Source organism: Petaurus breviceps, unplaced genomic scaffold, assembly GCF_028583685.1.
Source record: "Petaurus breviceps papuanus isolate PSGF00001 unplaced genomic scaffold, PetGlider_PUasm1.0 90845, whole genome shotgun sequence".
In the NCBI taxonomy this organism is placed as follows: domain Eukaryota; kingdom Metazoa; phylum Chordata; class Mammalia; order Diprotodontia; family Petauridae; genus Petaurus; species Petaurus breviceps.
Window position 1 is genome coordinate 2223480 of NW_027187359.1, and position 19059 is coordinate 2242538.

A 19059-nucleotide genomic window follows, 5' to 3' on the forward strand; every position below is an offset into this window, starting at 1 on the left:
GCTAATATGGAAATACATGTATAATTAATATCATATTGCTTGCCTTCTCAAAGAGTTAAGGGGAAAAAAGGAAGGGAAGAAGAGAATTTGAAGCCCAAAAATTTTTTAAATGGATATTAAAAATGTTTTGACATTAAAAAAAAAAAACACTAAGTTGTAGGATGCCTGAGTTCTGTGACAGCTTCTACTTATGACCTGTGGTCATTGTCTTAACCAGTAGGAGGCTCATTCCTCATTTCGTAAAATGCACAGAAAGTTTCTGATCCAAGATTTGTTGTTCTGAATAATGAAATGGGTCCAAAAAAAGATGGATGAAGTCCTAGCTGTTCTAGTAGACATATGACATATATATGTATAGAGAAAAAGTCAAATCACTGCAACTTTAAGATTAAGCCCCATTCTCTAACAGTTTCATTGTTTTCCAAACCAAGAGGAGAGAGAGGCATCTGTTCCCTACTCATTAATATGGTGCAATTGAGAGCTGGCTTGTACAGAAACTGTTGGTCAAGCCTGGATTGGGGTTTTAAGCTTAAGTGTCTCCTTAGGTCTGAGGCGGATTCTAAAAACCCGTGGAGAACTGGTAAAGAATCGAACAGTGGACTGGGCCCTTGCTGAGTACATGGCCTTTGGCTCACTCCTGAAAGATGGGATCCACATTCGGCTCAGTGGCCAGGATGTTGAACGGGGAACCTTCAGGTAAAGCCTACTGGTTACCACCTCTTTGAGGATGGGAATTGGAGATAGCTCAAACTGTTTCTCACAATCGTATCATTACTGTCCAGTTCAGTCATGGGGGCCTTGGGTTGAAAAGAGCAGTCACATGGGCAGCCGGGTAGTATATGGATAGAGCACCAACTCTGGTGTTAGGAGGACCTGAGTTCAAATCCAGTCTTTTTTTTTTTTTTTTTACTTTTTGGAGGGGGGAAGGCCAGGCAATTGGGTTAAGTGACTTGCCCAAGGTCACACGGCTAGTAAGTGTTAAGTGGCTGAGGCCAGATTTGAACTCAGATCCTCCTGACTCCAGGGCTGGTGCTCTATTCACTGTACCACGTAGCCACCCCCAAATCCAGTCTTACACACTTTCTTACTGTGTGACCCTAGGCAAGTCGCTTAACCCCAGCTGCCTCCAAAAAAAAAAAAAAGAAAGAAAGAAAAGAGTATTTGCACTGATTTCCTTTGGACAGCTTTTATTAAGAGCAGTACTCTGTTGTGTTTGTGTAGATACTTGGGAGCTCTCTTCCTCTATCATGACTTCTCGCTTAGCAGCTTGTTTGGCCACAGTGCAGGGTCATTTGAGGGAGAAGGGGGTGAAGTTGGTATTAATAACCGTTCTTCTCTTCCAGCCATCGTCATCATGTGCTACATGACCAGAATGTAGACAAGAAAATCTGTATTCCCATGAACCACCTCTGGCCCAGCCAAGCTCCATATACAGTCTGCAATAGCTCTCTGTCTGAATATGGAGTCCTAGGTGAGAGCCCTTGCCTCTGGAGAGTCATAACCCACTGGATCTGTGTTGAATTAGCATGTCCTTGAGCGTATGTCTTTGTTTTCCTCACTGCTTGGGTAATGATCTGGCCTCCCTGTCTCCATCCCTCCTTTTTACAACACAGGCTTTGAACTGGGCTTTGCTATGGCGAGTCCTAATGCTCTTGTGCTTTGGGAGGCTCAGTTTGGTGACTTCCACAACACTGCTCAGTGCATCATTGACCAGTTCATCTGCCCAGGACAGGCCAAGTGGGTTCGACAGAATGGCATTGTCTTACTCCTACCCCATGGCATGGAAGGAATGGTGAGTATTTCTCCACTGACTGTTATCCACTCCTGCCTAAGCCCATTGCTTAGGGTAGAGTCTACTCTCTAGACCTCAGCTCTTACATGTTATCCTCTTGGCACCTGATCCCTCTACCTACCCCCAAAGATTCCTAGAGACACCAGCCAGTTCTTGTCTCCTATGGTGGTTACAACAAAAAAGATTTGCCTGTTACTTTCCATTCTCTTATCCCCAGTTCTCTCTGTGGAGGTATAAACGGGGAATGGAAGAGGAAGCTGCTCTAGCTGTAGCCCCCAAGACTCCATTTCTCTACCTTGCCCTAAACCTGATCTCCCCTCTTCCTCTGCACACTCCCCCTTCCTGAACTAAAACAGGAAACTTTGGCTTCGTCATGTGTTCATGTCATGACATGCATACATGCTTGTATCATCACTTTCCGGTTTTGAGTCATTGTGGAAAATAAGTCTCCCTTGACAGCACCTAATCAGACACTCAGACCTCTCAGCACTCTCATTCCTCCCCCCAAATTTCCAAGCCCCAGTCTGCCCCAGGTGCTAGGAGCACCCAGTACTCTCAGCTAGTGCTCTTTCTCACTATCTTTAATCTCTGCTTTTGGAAAAGATGAAAGCGACCCTGAGGCTCGATAGCATAGGCCTTCATTAAGGGGAAAAGAGTCAAAGAGCCCCAGGTTCCACAGTCTCAGATAAGAATGCTTAAGGCTGCATGCCCTGTTTGTGAAGATGAGAGGAGATGAAGGTGTCAAGGGGTTAAAGAAGGGAGATTTAAATTCAGTAGTGCTAGAAACACAGAATTTGGTCTTTGTCAAACCTAAGACAAACAAGTTGGTAGTGATGGTACAGGCAAACATCTGTTAACAGAGTGGTATCTTCAGCAGAAGGGCAACGTCAGACTGATTTTTTGCTTGGTTCCAGGGTCCAGAGCATTCATCAGCTAGACCAGAGAGGTTTCTGCAGATGTGCAATGATGACCCAGATGTCTTCCCTGTAAGTTAAGTTGCCTCTGGCCTGGTTGGGACTCTCTGAGTGGGTAACTCAAGTCTGGTACAGACAGCCCATGCTATCCAAGGGTGGGTAGCTGAGGGAAGAAAATTCCTCCCCAAACCTCTGACCCTCTTAAATTCCCACTTGGACTTAATGTGGTCATCTGCCTGTTTTTGGCAGCTTCCACCTTGGTAATTGCTTGTGTGGTCCTTGATATTGACAGCAGTAGACATTCTGTTTTCTGTGCCCTCCTTTCATTTAGAAATGAGACTGGCTGACAAGACTGCCTCATTATCCTAATTAGTGTGAGTGGGTAGATAGGTGTGGCCACTTTGCCTGCTGGTTTTCCCCTAAATGAGAGACCTCAGCAGAGTACAAAGGAAATAGAAGTGCTGGGGCTACTTCCTGTAGCTTCCTGCCCTTGCCAAAGACTCAGGGACTTGAATTTGAAAGCTGTTGATTCTATTTACCCCTCCATGGCATGTCCTGCCAATTATCCTTTTAAAGAACTTCTTTTAGGATGATACTAAAGAATCAGAGACCAGAGATATTTTAACTGGAAGAGGCCTTGAATGTCATCTGACCCAACCCTCTCATTTTACAGGGGAGGACGCTGTAACCTGGAGAGGTTCCATGATTTGTCCAGGGTTACATGAATAAGAAGTGGCAGAGTTGGCTTTTTTACCCAGTTACTATGACTAAACCCAGTGCTCTTTTCACTGCATGCTGCTGGAGGAAAGGTTTAGGCACCATTCTGGAGTGAATAGCCTGAATATGCTAAGATTGTATCCAAGAGCTTCAGGACACTTTATTCTAAAAAAAAAGCAAATCGAGAGTTATTTACTAAAGACTAATTCTGTTAATAGGGACAGCTAGGTGGTACAGTGGACAGAGTGCCAGGCCTGGAGTCAGGAAGACCTTCAAATCTGGCCTCAGACACTTAACACTTACTAGCCATGTGACCCTGTGTAAGTCACTTAACCCCATTTGCCTCAGTTTCTCATCTGTAAAAGGAGCTAGACAAGGAAAACAGCAAACCACTCCAGTGTGTTTGCCAAGAAAACCCCAAATGGGGTTGAGTTTTGTGAATATGAGAGGAGTTGGACCAACTGGACAAAGAACTGAACAACAATAAACTGTGTTAATAAGTAGTTAACTATTCTAAGTACACACTATGTACCCTGTTTTATCACAGCAAGAATGCTTTTGCCCTCAGAGAGTTTATAATCTATTTTGAGACAAGTTGTATAAATATAAAACAAGTAAAGGGCAACTCTAGACAGTATATGACCAAGAGTAAAAGTGCACAGTGTTCAGTACTAAAGAAATAAAAAGATGTAGATGGCCCTTTATAAAAAGTAGCATAGGGTCAGGGCGTATTGTGACTTTACTCAGCCTGATCAGGGCAGTGAAGTGCATTTGGGCTCAAAGCGGAATTCCAGAATGGGGCTCAAAAATTAGAGGCCCAAGGTAATCTGATGACTGAACCTAGAACTTGAGTCTAGAGAAGCATCTGGACTGGCTAACTCAGAGCCCTCATCCATGATGGTGTTTCTACTATAAGGTTACAGAACTATTTAGCATCATCTCTGAAGGCTCTTGAATGTCCGATGATTGTGTTTTCAGCTGTGTTTAAATGCCTTCCCTCCTGGGTAGACTTCAACTCAATAGTGAGAACACTACTGCTATCCTTTCATAATCTTCCCAACCCAAGGACCCAGACCACTGCCTGAATACAGTGGGTCTGCAAAAGGGTTGGTGTAATGACTCATTGGACCCTGACAGTTCACTTTGCTGTCTTTGCTACAGAAACTTGATGACTTTGATGTACGTCAACTCTATGACTGCAACTGGATTGTCGTTAATTGTTCCACTCCTGCTAACTTCTTCCACGTCCTACGACGACAGATCCTGCTGCCCTTCCGGAAGCCGGTCAGTTACAGAGCCTACTATGCCCAGAAGAAGGCTCTGATCCAAGGGACAGACCCAGATTGATTACCTTGTTGTATCCCAAAAGAAAGAGTTCTGGGTGGGTGGTGCTGACCTCATGGAATTTCTAAGAGTAAAAGCATCCCTTATAGGAAATTGGGCAAAGGTGAGGTCTGAGCCCCTAGTTTTCTTTCCACCTATTCTACAAATACTTGGGTTCTAAGATAGTCTACCCCAGGATAGGTATTGCTTCAGTCTTTGTGATTTCATCATTGTGAGTGTTCCTTCCACTGATACATATTGAAACCTGGCCATACCTTAATAAATGTTTTCATTCATGATCCAAAAAATCCCCATCACCTGGTGACCAACTTTGGGATGATGAGCATCTCTGAATACCATTGTCACCAGGGCAGTACTCAAAGCCTTCTAGTTTGGTAGAACCTGTCAAAGCTTACTCTTTAATAGTTTAATCTTGGAGAGTTCAGGGCTGCCTCAGCTCTTACTACAGTCCAGGGCATCAGTTTCCCATCTAAAGTGCTTGCTACAGGGTCTTCATTTGAATTGTTTGGGTAGAGACAAGATACAGGAATGAGGAATGAGCCTCTGCTTGTTTGTGTCAGGCTTTTTCCTTCAACCAAATTTCCCACCAATAAAATAGAAGAATCATCCAAAGGGATTCTGTTCTCCCAAACTTGATAAATGGGGGTGCTATTGAGTGGTCTACTTTCTCATAGGACATTTTGTCACTAGTTATGTTTGGGTGCCAGCAACCAAATCCCTGCTAGCTTGGTTTGAGGAGCAGAATGATGCCATTCGTAAACTGGCATTTGGAAGGGTGAGCCAGAAGCAGCTGTTTGTAACTGTGATGTGGGAGAAGCAGACAGCTCCTTTTCTCCAATCAGAATGGATTCATTAAGCCAGCTAAAGGGAAACAAAGGTGCGCTTTGCTTTGCTTGGAGTTTCCCTCCCCCTCAGTCTGTGTCTAGTGACCTCATGTAGTATGGGAGAGAGAAAGGGCAGGTAGAATTGCATTTTCCTTTCTTCCTTTTTCTACCTCCTCTTTCTCCATGGAGAGAGAACCTGTTATGAAGAGTTGGGGTGATTTGCAATGTACAGGATCCCGTTAACGAAAAACAGCGGCCTAGTTACTTTACTGAGCTCCCTCCTGGAGCACTCTGAATCCAGCCTGTCGTGAGTCTTTTCCCACTGTATTTCAGTTGATCGTCTTCACTCCAAAGTCACTGCTGCGTCACCCTGAAGCCAGGTCCAACTTTGATGACATGCTGCCAGGTAAGAAAGTTAGGGAAAGAGGTTCCCTGGCCCTCTCTTAGAAGAGTTTATTCCTCTTTCTTTCTACTAACTCCAGGGAGGATAAGCTTCCTCTTGTGCTGCAGGGTTGTTGGCATAAGGTAGGCTCCCTGACACTGGGAGTCAGGTACTTCCTTGGTGACTAAGCCTGGAGAGAACACCTGCCCTTGCTTCCTGTTTGTTAACTGGTCATTTGTTTGGTTTCCAGGGCCAGGGTGTGGTGGCTTGTCACTTCTCTGTAGGCTAGAGTGTTATTTCCAAAGATAAGTAAGGCAGTAGTAAGTGAGAAAAGAGTTATCTTTGCTGAGTTCAAGGTGTCAGACTCAGATGAAATATGTATCAGAGTACTTAAAGAATGAGACAATTGGTTGCTAAGCCACTGTCCTTGATCTCTGAAAGATCATAGAAGGAATGGAAAACATGCCACAGGACTGAAGAAGAGCAGATGTTCATTTTCAAAAAAGGGAAGAGTAGAGTCTGCAAACTCTAGGATAATGAGCTTAATTTAATTCCTTATAGAATTCTAGAATGGTTAGAGGAACTAGAAGTTTTGAGCTTGGAGAAGACTGGGGGAGTGGGGTAGAGGGGCGTAGCTGCCATGTAGTGTTTGAAGGACCATCAGTCTCAGGAGTGTTAGTCCTGTTGCTTAGTCCCTAAGGGCAGAGCTAGGAGCACTGGGTGAAGGCTTCCAAAAGGCAGACTTAGGTCTGATGTAAAGAAAGCTTCCTAGAACTGTCCAGAAGTGAAATGGGAATAGACTGCTTTAAGAGGTAGTGGGTTCTTTCTCACTAGATGTCTTCACCCCTCACTAGGGGGTCTTCAAGGGAAAGCTGGATGAGCATATAACAGGTATGTTGTAAAGGGGATTTTTGTTTACTTGTGGGTTGGATTAGGTAACCTCCGAGCTTCCTTACAACTCAGAGATTCTGTGACTCCCTCAAAGGTATTTATGTGCTCCAGATTTAAGCAACTACAATAAACCACCCTGGAGTTTAGGCAGTCTATAGTCCAGGCTCTGAAAATTGGATACCAGCAAAGATGATCTGATGTAGTAAAAAGGACAGTGGCCTGTTGGTCAGGAGTCTTCTGCCAGCTAGTTGTGTGACCTTAGACACACTCTCTGGACTTCAGTTTCCTTATCTATAAAATGAAGAGATAAGACTAAATGCTCTCCAAGGTCCTTTCCAGCATGGAAATGTAGTGTTGAGAGACAGTGTGTCTTCCAACAAGGAAAATGGCTATTTTAAGAAGAGAAGAATATAAACAGTTAACCTCAGAAGATAAAGTAATACTAGTGGTGAGGTAGACATGTTTAGTCCAAGCATCTTAAATACATCGGAGTAACAGCCCTGTTTGTTCCTCAGTTTCTGAAGCCTCTGAAGAGTTTCAGAAACCCTGGCATTTGGTAAGGGCCTGCAATTCCTTTTGGACCCTGAGCCCTGATGTCCCAGTCTCAGTTTTTGCCATGAGTTTTTACCATTTTCATTGTTTTGACAGCAGTTTGTGAATGTCACTGGCATCTTTCCCCTTTGTTCATGAGCAGAGAGTGTGGAATACAGTTGTCAGAATAGGAGAAAGCAAAGACAGGTCCCATGTCTGAGGGGCCGTTGGCAGTATGAGTCTTTTTTGACCAGGGCAACTCAGCCATAGACATTTGCTCCTTTTGAGTTAGGTAGATTCCTGATTATGGGGAAATGAACAACTCCTCAAGGACATCTCTAGTATAGAGATTTCCTAACCTGAGAATCAGCATGAGGATCCATAGAACCTTTCTCCTGCTAGTGTTGAAATGCAGAAGCTGCAGTGTAAGATATCTTAGCTGTACTTGCAAGTGGGTGAGAATCCCCATTCTTCCACTCTCCACCCACTTCTCCCTCCTAACGGGTACATAGCCACCTTCGAGGGCCTGCCTCTCTAACAAGGGATTTCCCTCAAGCTTTTCTGTGTCAAAAAGAATTCTTTGCCCTTTCATCAGGTCTTCTGCATATCATACAAACCTTATGTGAATTGCATTTGTTTCTGGTTGATTTCTTAGGTCAGAGGGATCAAGCCCCAACCCACTGTAGCCTAAGCCAGATTAAAATGTCACTGTCAAGTATTTAACAAAATAAATAAAAATACATTAAACCATAAATAGCATTACATTTTAAAATTAAGTCAATATGCAGCCAGCAGGGATCCTTTTATATAGATTAGTGGACCTCGTTTCTATTTGAGTTTGACACCATTATCTTAAATAGTTTGATCTTTACACAAAGGCTATATTGGGATAATCAACACCAACTCGCTGTGGTTATACTAAAAATTATAAATATAAAATCACAGTGGATGCAGATAAACTCAATATGAATGTGTTCATCTAAGCCCAGGATATTAAAACTAGGTAGGACCTCTTAAAATTTGAAAAGGGTAGTTTTTTAGGAAAAATAAAAGGAAACATTTCTTGACTTAAGAGGTATTAGAATTTAGATAATCCATTACCCTGAAAGGTTGAAAATAAGCCTCCAAAGAAGGTATTTATTTAACTCTTGGGTGACAGAGTCGTCATTGGGATGTGTCACATATACAAACTATCCTCCCTTAGTGTCTCCCTTGCTGCCCCTCAGAGACAGAAAAGCAAGTTAGATAGGCTATGGATCTGACCTCATTCATGTGTGACATGTCCTGGGTGACATGTGTGACATGTTCTGATTAGTAATTAAGAGGATTGGAGGGTGTCAGTGCTTCTCTGTTGATGACTGGGAGCTCTTGCTGGCTGAATTTCCAGAGATAACACTGTCCAATATGGGCTCTGTTCTAGGAAGCAACTTCCTGCGTGTTATCCCAGACAGTGGCCCTGCATCCCAGAACCCAGAAAAAACCAAGAGACTTCTCTTCTGTACTGGCAAGGTGTACTATGACCTTACCCGAGAGCGACAAGCCAGAAACATGGAGGCAGATGTAGCTATCACCAGGATTGAGCAGGTGGGAGGAAGAAATCAACTACTACGCGTGTGTGTGTTGGTATATTCTTTGTTAACAAGAACATGATTCCCATGTCTGTTTGCTCTTGTGAAGGAGTGGTCCTTCCTCTACATCCACCTTTTTCTCCAGTACAGTGTAAGCTCCCTGAGGGGCTTTTTCCTGATATCTCAATAACTATCCCGTTGCCTGACACATAGCAGGCACTTAACAATTGTTGTTGAATGGAATTACCTGATTTCCACTCTCTTCCCTACCCCTTCCTAGTTGCAGTGCTCTCTCTTTTTTAACTATATATAGCTAATGTTTCCTATAGTAGAGCAGAAACTTGTTAAAGACAACTTTTTTAAATCTTTGTACAATCATCTAGGACAGTGCCTTGCACACACATAGCAAGTGCCTAATAAATGTTTGAATCAAACTACAACCTAGAAAGGCTCACCTAACTGGTTCTCTCTCCACCCTCCCTCACCAGCACATACATATAATTATGTTGACTCTGTGTATATTTCATATTTCTCTGTAGACATGGCATTCTTTCCCTGATAGAATGGAAGCTTCTTGAGGGTAGTCTTTCATTTTTTTTGTCTTCATATTCCTAGTGGCTCAAAGAATGTCTTGCACATAATGGCCACTTAATAGATCCACACTAGATAGAATCATGGCCACCAAGGGCAGGCAGAATGAGATTAGAAGTTGCTTCTTAGCCTAGGAATGCCCTGTGATGAGTGATACCCTGTAGGGACTAACCTCCACCCTTTACGATTAGAACTTCATCTTTTGAGTGTTTGGAGGCAATAAGGGGGCTAGTTGGGTTATCCCTGTCTCCTCCTGCTGTGTTTGAAGTTGTGGTGTTGTTTCCTTCCCAGCTCTCCCCCTTCCCTTTCGACCTCCTGCAGAAAGAAGTGCTGAAGTACCCTAATGCAGAGCTGGCCTGGTGCCAGGAAGAGCATAAAAATCAAGGTTACTATGACTACGTGAAGCCAAGACTTCGCACAACCATAGACCGAGCCAAGCCTGTCTGGTAATTATTCCTACTGCCTTGTGCTGCATTCCATGCTTTGCTGGTACCTTCCAAAAGCTCCAGAGGCTCGTGTCCAGAAGGCACTCCAACCCAAAGTGTTCTTTGGTATCCTAAAGGGGGACTCTTGCCGTCTTCCTACCCCTTTTTAGTGCTGATGGGTGAATATCAGAGAAAATCCTAGGTAGGAGGTAAGGAGGTGACAACATGGAAAATGCCAGACTTAGAGTCAGGAAGGTATGAATTTGAATTCTATCTCAGACTTTTATTAGTTGTGTGATTCTAGGCAAGTCACTTAACCTTTCTCATCCTCAGTTTCTACATCTGTAAAATGGGGGAGTGATAGTAGCACCTACCTCATAAGGTTTTGAGGACCAAATGAAATAATCTATATAAAAAGCTTTGCAAACTTGACGATAGCTATACCAACATCAGCTGCTGTCATCATTGTTATCTTTGATGGAAATGAACATGATGCTTCTATTGAAGGAACAAGATGAGATTCACTGCCACTGACTCTTGTTTCCATCTCAGGTATGCTGGGCGTGACCCCGCTGCTGCACCAGCCACAGGCAACAAGAAGACACACCTGACGGAGCTGCAGCGTCTCCTGGATACTGCTTTCAATCTGGACTCTTTCAAGGGCTTATTCTAGACGTTGGCCACAGCTACTTGGACCCTACCTTCTGTCTATCTGTATATCCACGTCTACCACTCACCTCTCCTCTTAACTCCAGACTTGATCAACTAAAGCGTGGCACCCAGCTTCTGCCTCAAATCTCTGCTCATTTCTTATTGTCCTGCTCAGTCCTTCCAGTGCTCCTCCTCCCCTCCCTTACCTACCCACCCCCAAAAGCTGGTCTCTTAGAAATTGAAGTTATTTCTTTATCAAGTATTCTGCCTCACCTCCACCAAATGTTCAATAATCCCCAATTTTATGACTGTTTTGGCTTTTCTGTGAAGGTGAATAGCTTAGTGGAATAGCACCTTCTGCAGAAGCAGCAGAGGGGGAAGGTAACAGAAAGGGAATAGAGTACTGCTGTCATCACAGTTCCAAGGACCCATAACCGTACCAGACAGAAAGCCTTTATGTAGTGATGTCAGACTTCTACTCCCTGACCTGGTAAAATTCCACCCCCACAATGTAAAGGAGGAACTTTGGGTTCCCCATATGCTGAAAATGCTACCCAGCAAAAGAAGAGGTCTCTACTTCTGGACTAAGGTTAGGATTACCTAGCTTTTCCTGGGGCTAAACCCAGAATGATCATCCAAAAGGAAAAAAATAATCTGTTCCCAAGAGCTGAATTTTGTAGTGTTCTTCTCTAAGTGGGACCTGCATGGTAATTGGCCACAGCAGGGAAATGGATGCCTTTGGCTGCCTAGCTCAAGAGGAGAGAGGATAAGTCTAGCTTGAGGCAGTCCCAGAATCCAGAGCAGGTGGCCCAGTCAGTTTCTTTCCTCTGGTATGGTTGTCCGTCATTTATTTTCCTCTGTGAGATCCCTCCTGGGCTTCTTGCATGTGATCTGCATGCCCCAATCCCTCATGCTTTAGTGACCAGGGACAGCTTCAGCCTCTACTGCTTCTGCCCTTTCTTCTGCACTGACTATTCTCTGTGTCACAGAATTGGCAAAAACAGTGTCCCTTTCTGGTACCCAAGCCCTTCATACTGCTGCCCTGTGTCCCATATATATATATATATATATATATATATATATATATATATATATATATATATATATACACACACAGCTTTGCTTTAGGGTGAAATCTGGAGCACAGAGCCACAGGTTATGTACATCATGTGAATAATGACTTTTTTATTGGAGATGGCCTTGGTCTCCAGGTCTCCAAAAATTTCTCCAGAAAATTTTTCCTTCTGTACTCAGCAGCCCATAAGGTATGTGCTGCTCTGACCCCTGATGTGGTAAATAAGCCTAGGTATGGCCTTTTTGCTTGTTTTCTCACCACCTCTCCTTCCCAATACCTATTTTTTCCTTCCTTTCGTATTTCTCCTTAATTTTTTTTAAACAAGATTGAGACTTTCTGATACATCCTTTCCTGTGCCAAAGCAAAAGGTGGCAGGAGGTGGGAGCTGAGGGGTGGGGGGTAGAGGCAAAAACTGGTGACTGCTCCTCATCATCACTTTGATTCTTCACATTTGACAGATCTGATTTATTTATTTTGGTTAAAAAACAAACAACAGCTTTTCATTGTATTTGGCTTCACCAATAAAATAAGAAATTATCCTTGGACCTGTCTAGATTTTCCTTTAGTATGACATACTCCATCTTAGTGCCAGGGAAAAGAAAACCTTATTCTGAATTTTGGTAACTTGAACTAAGTCTTTATGCTCCCATATCATGGGAAGATGTAACAGGGAGCCTTGGGAAAGTTTTACTCTAAGCTGTGTTTGACAACTCTGATCTAAGAAATCAAGAATTTAAAATAGGAAATACAGTATTCTTGCATATCTTTCTTTCTAGACCCATCATTCCTAAGTACATACATCCATGTCACACACTGTGAAGATAGCTTACCAGTGAGATAAATATGGTTCAAATTTCCTTCTCTTTATTGGAATTTAGAGATGATACAGTGCTCATTTGGATGATTATTTATGTAACCATACACTAAGGAACAATGTATTATCTCCAAAGGTTCTTTTTTCTTGTTCTTACCTTATTTCCCCCATACTTCGCATACCAGGATTCACTTTTAATCACTTTTATTCCATGTAACCCCAGCACATTGAGGGCCCAATGTTGTTTTTCTAGAATAAGGACTCTTAACCTTGTTTGTATCATGGACCCCTTTACCAATCTTTTGAAGCCTACAGACCCCTTCTCAGAATGTTTTTCTTTTTAAATCATAACAAAAGGAATTACCAAATTTTAGTTCCAGCTTAGTGCAAATAAAGATTTTTTTTTTTACCCACCCAAGTTCACAAACCTCCCTATGAACTTAAGGTTAAGAATCCCATCTCTAGAAGACAGGCAGTAGGTAGTACCTCGTCATTAAAGGGCTTCTATCTGGACAAGGTGCTTTACCTGTGTTGTGCTTTGGGACAGGTATCTCTCTCCCTTCCCCTCCTCTTTCATAGAATCATAGATTTAGGGCTGGCAGAAACCTTGAAATAGATACCCAAAAGGCAAGAGTCCAACTCCTCACTTCCATTTTACAGAGAAGGAAATTTAAGAGAGAAAACATATAGTAAGTAATAGAGTCAGGATGACATGATCTGAGGCTCTCTGTCTGCCTGCCCAGGGAGGCTGTGTGTATATCATATATATTTGTGTCTTCTATATATCTTGGTGTACTCAGCCATTTTACTGCTAATGATTATTGGTCAGGATCTGGTAAAGGTAAGAAGGTTTGCCTTGCTTAGACCCAAAGTCCAAAGAGCTGTCAACACTACATTAATGGGACCGACTAAAAGCCTAGAAAGTATCAGAAGCTCTATCAGAAGTGAGCATGGAAAAAGGAAAAGGGGTGGAAAGGGTGAACAGACAAGGATGAGATTTGCCATTATTTCTGATGTAACCCACGCTGTAACCCTTTCTTTTCCCATTAGCCAATATTCCTTTTTCTTATTACCTCCCCTTAAAGTTGTCTTTGTTTCGTTTTGGTAGGAACCCTATTTCTCAGAATTGAATTAAATTCAACAAGCTTTTATAACAACAATAACCTACTATGTGCCAGGCACTGTCCATTCACTGGGAATAAAAAAAAATTACCTCTGCCTTCAAAAAGCTTGCATCCTTTAGGGGAATCAGGCACATAAGTAAAACAAAATACTATACTTGCAATGTACATTGTAAGTAATTATCAACAACTACTTCTCTTGTAATGACTGAGGCTGCTGCTCTTCTAATTGGAGCCCTGAGACAAGCTACATGGCATTTTTGGTATTAAATTCAATAAAAGTATTTAGGCTTAGAGCATGAAGGCTTGCAGAAAAGCATGCCTGGAACATGGAGACAGCTGAGGCTGGCCTGCACTACCTCCTGGCTGTGGAATGCTCAGGGTTCTTTCCCAAATATTATTCTACCTATGGAGTGCTCCCTCACCCCCAGCCTATTTTCTGTGTGCTTGTTTAGTGAATTTATAGTGATTTTTCAAGAAATAGATAATTACAGAAGAAAATATCAAAATTGATACCCACTGAATTTTGGAAGAAAAAAATGTTGGCTCTCCCTAAGCAAACTGGCCACCACTGCTGGTGTATGTAGCCTTGTAGTTGGCAGGCCTCAAGTCAGCAAATATCTCTCCAGCACCTACTATGCATGAGGCACTGTGCTAGACAGTTGTCCCCTCAAAGAGTTAAATTCTCCTAAGAGAATAATATATGTGTATATACAAAAGCAATTTCATGAGGAGAAAGGCCTAGTAGAGAAGTAGCACCTAAAAGAATATCTGCCTGATACTTGTTGATTGAATTTCAGTGGATGGTGGGGCTGGGCTTGAATTTAGGAATGCAACAATTCTCTCTTCCACAGCCTTCTTGTTTCAATGCTGGCTGCTATTTCAACATTCCTTTTCTTACCCTCCATTTTTAGATTGGCCCTGTGGATGGATCTAGGAAAAATCCTAAGGTTGTTTTTTTTCCTTAGAACCAGAATCCATTTTCTATGGAAAGTCTCTCACCCATCATCATCCCCAAACCATAGAGATCTGGCTAGTGATTTAGTTGTCCTAAGAGTAGTCCACAAAGGATGTCAAATGCTACAATTCTCAGAGAATGATACTGGCATACTTGCATTCTACAGGACACATGTGACCTCCCCTCTAGGACTTTAAAGTTCTCAATTGATGTGGCACTCATTGTGCAAAGACCATAACACTGTTAATTTTAAGTATGGGTTGTGCTTTAAGTTTTGAATTCCTCCTTTTCCTATTAGTAAAGAAAAGGCCAATTACTAGAAGCAGGTAGTTTGATTTTTTTTCCTTGGGGGTGGATGTCCTTGGTTTTCCTCCATAGACTGTTCTGCAATGTACCTCACTGACAGGTTAATTGGCTTACCCAGGATCCCTCATCTAGTTTGTCACCAATGGGACTTGAACTTCAGTTTTCCTATCTAAAGGCTCTCTAAAACTGCCTCTTTTCTAATCTACTCTGCCTGATCCCAAATGTCCTAAATGGAAGTGTCCTGGACCTAAGATAAAGTTGAAACTGGCCAAGAGCTGAATAGAAGTTATAATAGAGCTCTAATATTTCATCTAAAACAGAAGGAAACCAAGCCTTGGGAAACAAATGCTGGTGGAGGAGGGGGAAAAAAGGCCTGTCTGAGGAAGAAGTGGCACGTTAGGAGAGATTTGGAGTTAAAATTAAAACCCTGTGATGCTTTAAAATTAAAAATAACCATTTGTTTTTCTTATTATACCAAGTATCTGAAATCAGTAAGCTGGTATCCATGTAGCATTCACTTCTAGTGTTCTCTAAGACTTCTGGTTGCCTTTTACAATTCCAGCTCTTAGTGCGGTTGAGGACAGTAGCAAACATTTTTGTCATTTTAGGAAAGGAGGGGAGGGCCTCTAGAAGAACAAAGGGACTTGCCAAAGGTCACAAGATGAGTCACAGACAGAGCCAAAACCTAATGTGGCAGGGGCCCAGCCTTTTAAAAGTTTCAACACTCACATTTATGTTGGAAGGATTTGGGTTTTGTTTTTTTGGGTTTTTTTTTTAGAATTCTACAACATTCTTTGGAGAAAAAAAAGTCAACCCAGATTTTCTGTCCATTGAAGGGGGGGCGGGGTGGATAGCTGAATGTTGACCACACTAGTTTGAGCCAGGCTGGGAGGGAATACAAAAGAAAATTGCCCAAGGTCACTCACCAGTTTACTGCTGGAATGGGAACCAGAACCTTGGTTCCTTAAATTCTAGACAGGAAAAGAAGTCACTGAAATGATCTGTGTGCTTCACTACCGGGTGGACCCAAGATCCAAATCAAAGGAGAACATTAAGATGAATTCCTGTAATAGGATAGTCTTGTGGATTAGGTGGTAAGACCCTGCCTGGATGATAATACAGTTAAGGGGATTTAAAGCTGGTTGAAGCACCATAACCAAAGAGCGTTAATTAATTTCTCTGTCGGGTTGGAAGGTCTCCAGTGGCCAGAACTCCATCCTTGGGCCTGTCCTGTTATATTATCAGTGACTTGAATGAAGACATAAGTATACTTATTGAAACTGCAGATGTCACAAAGGCAAGAGGGATCAAAAATATGAGAGATGATAAATCAAGATTCAAAATGATCTCAGCAATCAAAAATGCTTAGTTGAAACTACCAAGGTAAAATTAGGCAGAGATAAAAGAAGTTCAGAATAGAGAAGTCCTGATTTTTGTAGTTCACATTAAAATATTTTGGGTTTTCAGCTGACAAATTCAATGAAAAAGCTACTAGGATGGGAATTCTATAACTTGCCATGTGACCTTGGGCTAGCTACCACTCTTGCTTGCAAATTACTTTGCATATGTCAAATTTTCATCTTCATAAGCCTATAAGATAGATATATGGTGCCATTTTACAGTTGAAGAAACAGGTTCAACAAAGTGAAGTGATTTACCCTATTTATCTGAGTCCAAACTTCAACTAATTTCTTTCTGACTCCAACTGCCATGGACTTGGAGACTAATTATTAAGATCTGAATTTTTCCAAGTCTTATTCAAACATGTATCTTGACATGGCAGTTTAAAATGGTAATTCAGTCCTAGGTTATATGCATAGACCTGCATATCCACATTATATTATGTAATAATAATAATAATAATAATAATCTGTTTTGATCAAGCCAGGGATGGATTGTTGCCTGAGTAGGGAATAGGAATTGGGTGGCCTGTGATTTCATTGGTTAAGGAAATTCCTAGCAATGCAGGCTAGCACCTTCTTCGTGATTTATAATCTTATTTACCTAGGGCTTCAGTTCTCCAAGTGTGGTCTAGGTACAAGTCCCTTTCAAAGGGTTCACAAGGCTAGAACTATTTTTTACAATACTAAGACATTTTAATGTCTAACATGGTAACTATCCATAGATATAACCTATATAAACAAAAGCTCTTTGGTGATTTAAAAGGGTCCTGAGACATATAAGTTTGCTTTTAGGTCAGAGATAGAACTTGAATTCAAGTCTTCTGGGTTTCCAGGCTAGCTCTATCTACAACTCTGTTTTCTCCCAAGTGATATATATATATATATATATATAATTTTTTTGGAGGGCAGTTGGGGTTAAGTGACTTGCCCAAGGATTGTGTTAAGTGGCTGAGGCCAGATTTTAATTCAAGATCCTCCTGACTCCAAGGCAGGTGCTCTATTCACCGTGTCACCGTGCCACCTAGGCGCCCCCTAGGCATTATATTTTCAAAGGAACATCAGCTGTAATGTCGCCAGAGGAGGGGCAACCAAGATGGAATGAGGTCTGGGAATGAGGCTTGTGAAGCCTGGATAAAATTAAGGGGAAGCCAAATACTTTAAAAAAAATTTTAGGGCTGAAAGAAACTCAACAGAGGTCTTTTCATCTAACTACCTGCTCTAAAGAATAGGTGAATCGACTTGCCCAAAGGTACTAAACTAGTGAGTGGAAGGGTCAGTATTCTAAGGTAGAGAAAGGAGTAGACTTGGTCTGTGCTCTACCAATATCAGAACCAGAAGCAATGAGTCACTGTTAGCAGAGAGCACATTCGGGTCACCTATGAGAAAGCACCTGACCAGAGATGTCCAACCTCATAGGCTGTCATTGGAAGCAGTTCGCGTCGCTTCCCTGGAATTGTTCAAGCACTGTCTATTTAGCACTCTGAAGTCTGTAAAGCCCTTTCCTCACAACCCTGTGATGCAGAAGTAGTGCTTGTATAATTCCAATTTTACAGATGCGCTTCAGAGTATGTCATTTGTCCAGCAAGCCTGGAAGCAGGGTCTTGACTTCAAAAACAAAGAATCTTTTCGTGCTTAATGGAAGTACCACTTGTCACATTGGATGTGAAACTAGACTGGATGACCTCTAAGCCCCGTTCTGGGAATGAGATTCTACAGGAGAAAAGAAACGTGGATAATTGGCGGGGGAGGGGAAGGGAGGAAGTTCCAAAAGGTTCTCTATACAAAAAAAAAGCAGTCTATGCATGGTGCCTGATCTACCCACCTGGCTCCCTACACCCTTTTCACCCCCCACCCCGTCCAGCTTAATTGGCAGATCCCTTAGGCCCCAGCACGCTCAGGAGGCTGAGAAGACGCATGATAATGGGCGTTCGGTGAATGAAGAGAGAGGGCTGTCTCCCACAACAGCATCATCCTTCCCCCTTTCCCTGGAGAGCTCCTGAGTCTGAACTGTGCTTTCTTCCGTGACCACCAGGTGTCCGCCATGTTCCCTCAGTCCGGCCCCCGAATGAGAGGCCCCAGCCTGGACTTGAGCCCAAGGTCAACGAGGGCCAGTGAACCCGACCCCCTCAGCTAGACCAGCGCTTTCCAGTTCAGGCAACTAGGAGTGGTGAGCGAAGAGTTAAAAGTGAAGCTCCCCAGAGAAGGTGGGGGAGGCGGACTGGACTGCGGTTGCGCGCAGGTCGAGTCCGCCTAGAGGAGGCGGGGTGAGCAACCCGGCTGTGGTTGCCATGGAAACACGATCCCAGGTCCCAGGAGGGGGGGAAGGGCAGGCGGGATGCTTGCCTGAGGTTAACCCCTTCCTTCCTGTCGTCGCCCTCCTCCTCCCCCAGACTCTCTGACAAGAGGAGGGTCTTGGGAGTCAGTGCAGGGGACTCTGGAGACCTCGAGCTGAGCGTTCTTACCCCCTTCCCTCAAGCTGCTCGAGCCGGGTCCATGCCGGCGCCCCTCCCCCGGCACCCACTCGCCAGTCCGGGCCCTCCAGGCAGCTGATCAGGGTCAGGCCCCTCCGGACCAGAACCGGGGCGGTGGCTGCCAGCGGGGGACGCCTCGTGGCCCCGCCGCGCCCATCCCATCAGCCCGCACCCCTCCCCGAGGCCGCTTCCCGTCAGCTTCCTGCGGGCGTGGGCCTGCTCCCTCGCGAGGCCCGAGGCCGGCCCGGCCCGGTTCGGCCTGGCCACGGGGAAAGGGAAGG

General features: G+C 43.4%; 1 protein-coding gene across 3 annotated transcripts in view; it reads left to right on the forward strand.

The window, feature by feature from the left end:
• OGDH (oxoglutarate dehydrogenase) overlaps positions 1-12248 on the forward strand; it is a 105493-nt gene extending 93245 nt beyond the window's left edge. For all 3 annotated transcript variants that reach the window (XM_069071879.1, XM_069071880.1, XM_069071878.1), the window contains 9 exons: positions 546-696; positions 1344-1471; positions 1614-1792; positions 2707-2778; positions 4585-4707; positions 5925-5997; positions 8816-8979; positions 9846-10000; positions 10532-12248. In XM_069071879.1, coding sequence (XP_068927980.1) covers positions 546-696; positions 1344-1471; positions 1614-1792; positions 2707-2778; positions 4585-4707; positions 5925-5997; positions 8816-8979; positions 9846-10000; positions 10532-10652 — 1166 coding nt within the window. In that variant the 3' untranslated portion in view covers positions 10653-12248. The remainder of the gene's footprint in view (positions 1-545; positions 697-1343; positions 1472-1613; positions 1793-2706; positions 2779-4584; positions 4708-5924; positions 5998-8815; positions 8980-9845; positions 10001-10531) is intronic.
• The last annotated feature ends 6811 nt before the right edge of the window (positions 12249-19059 follow it).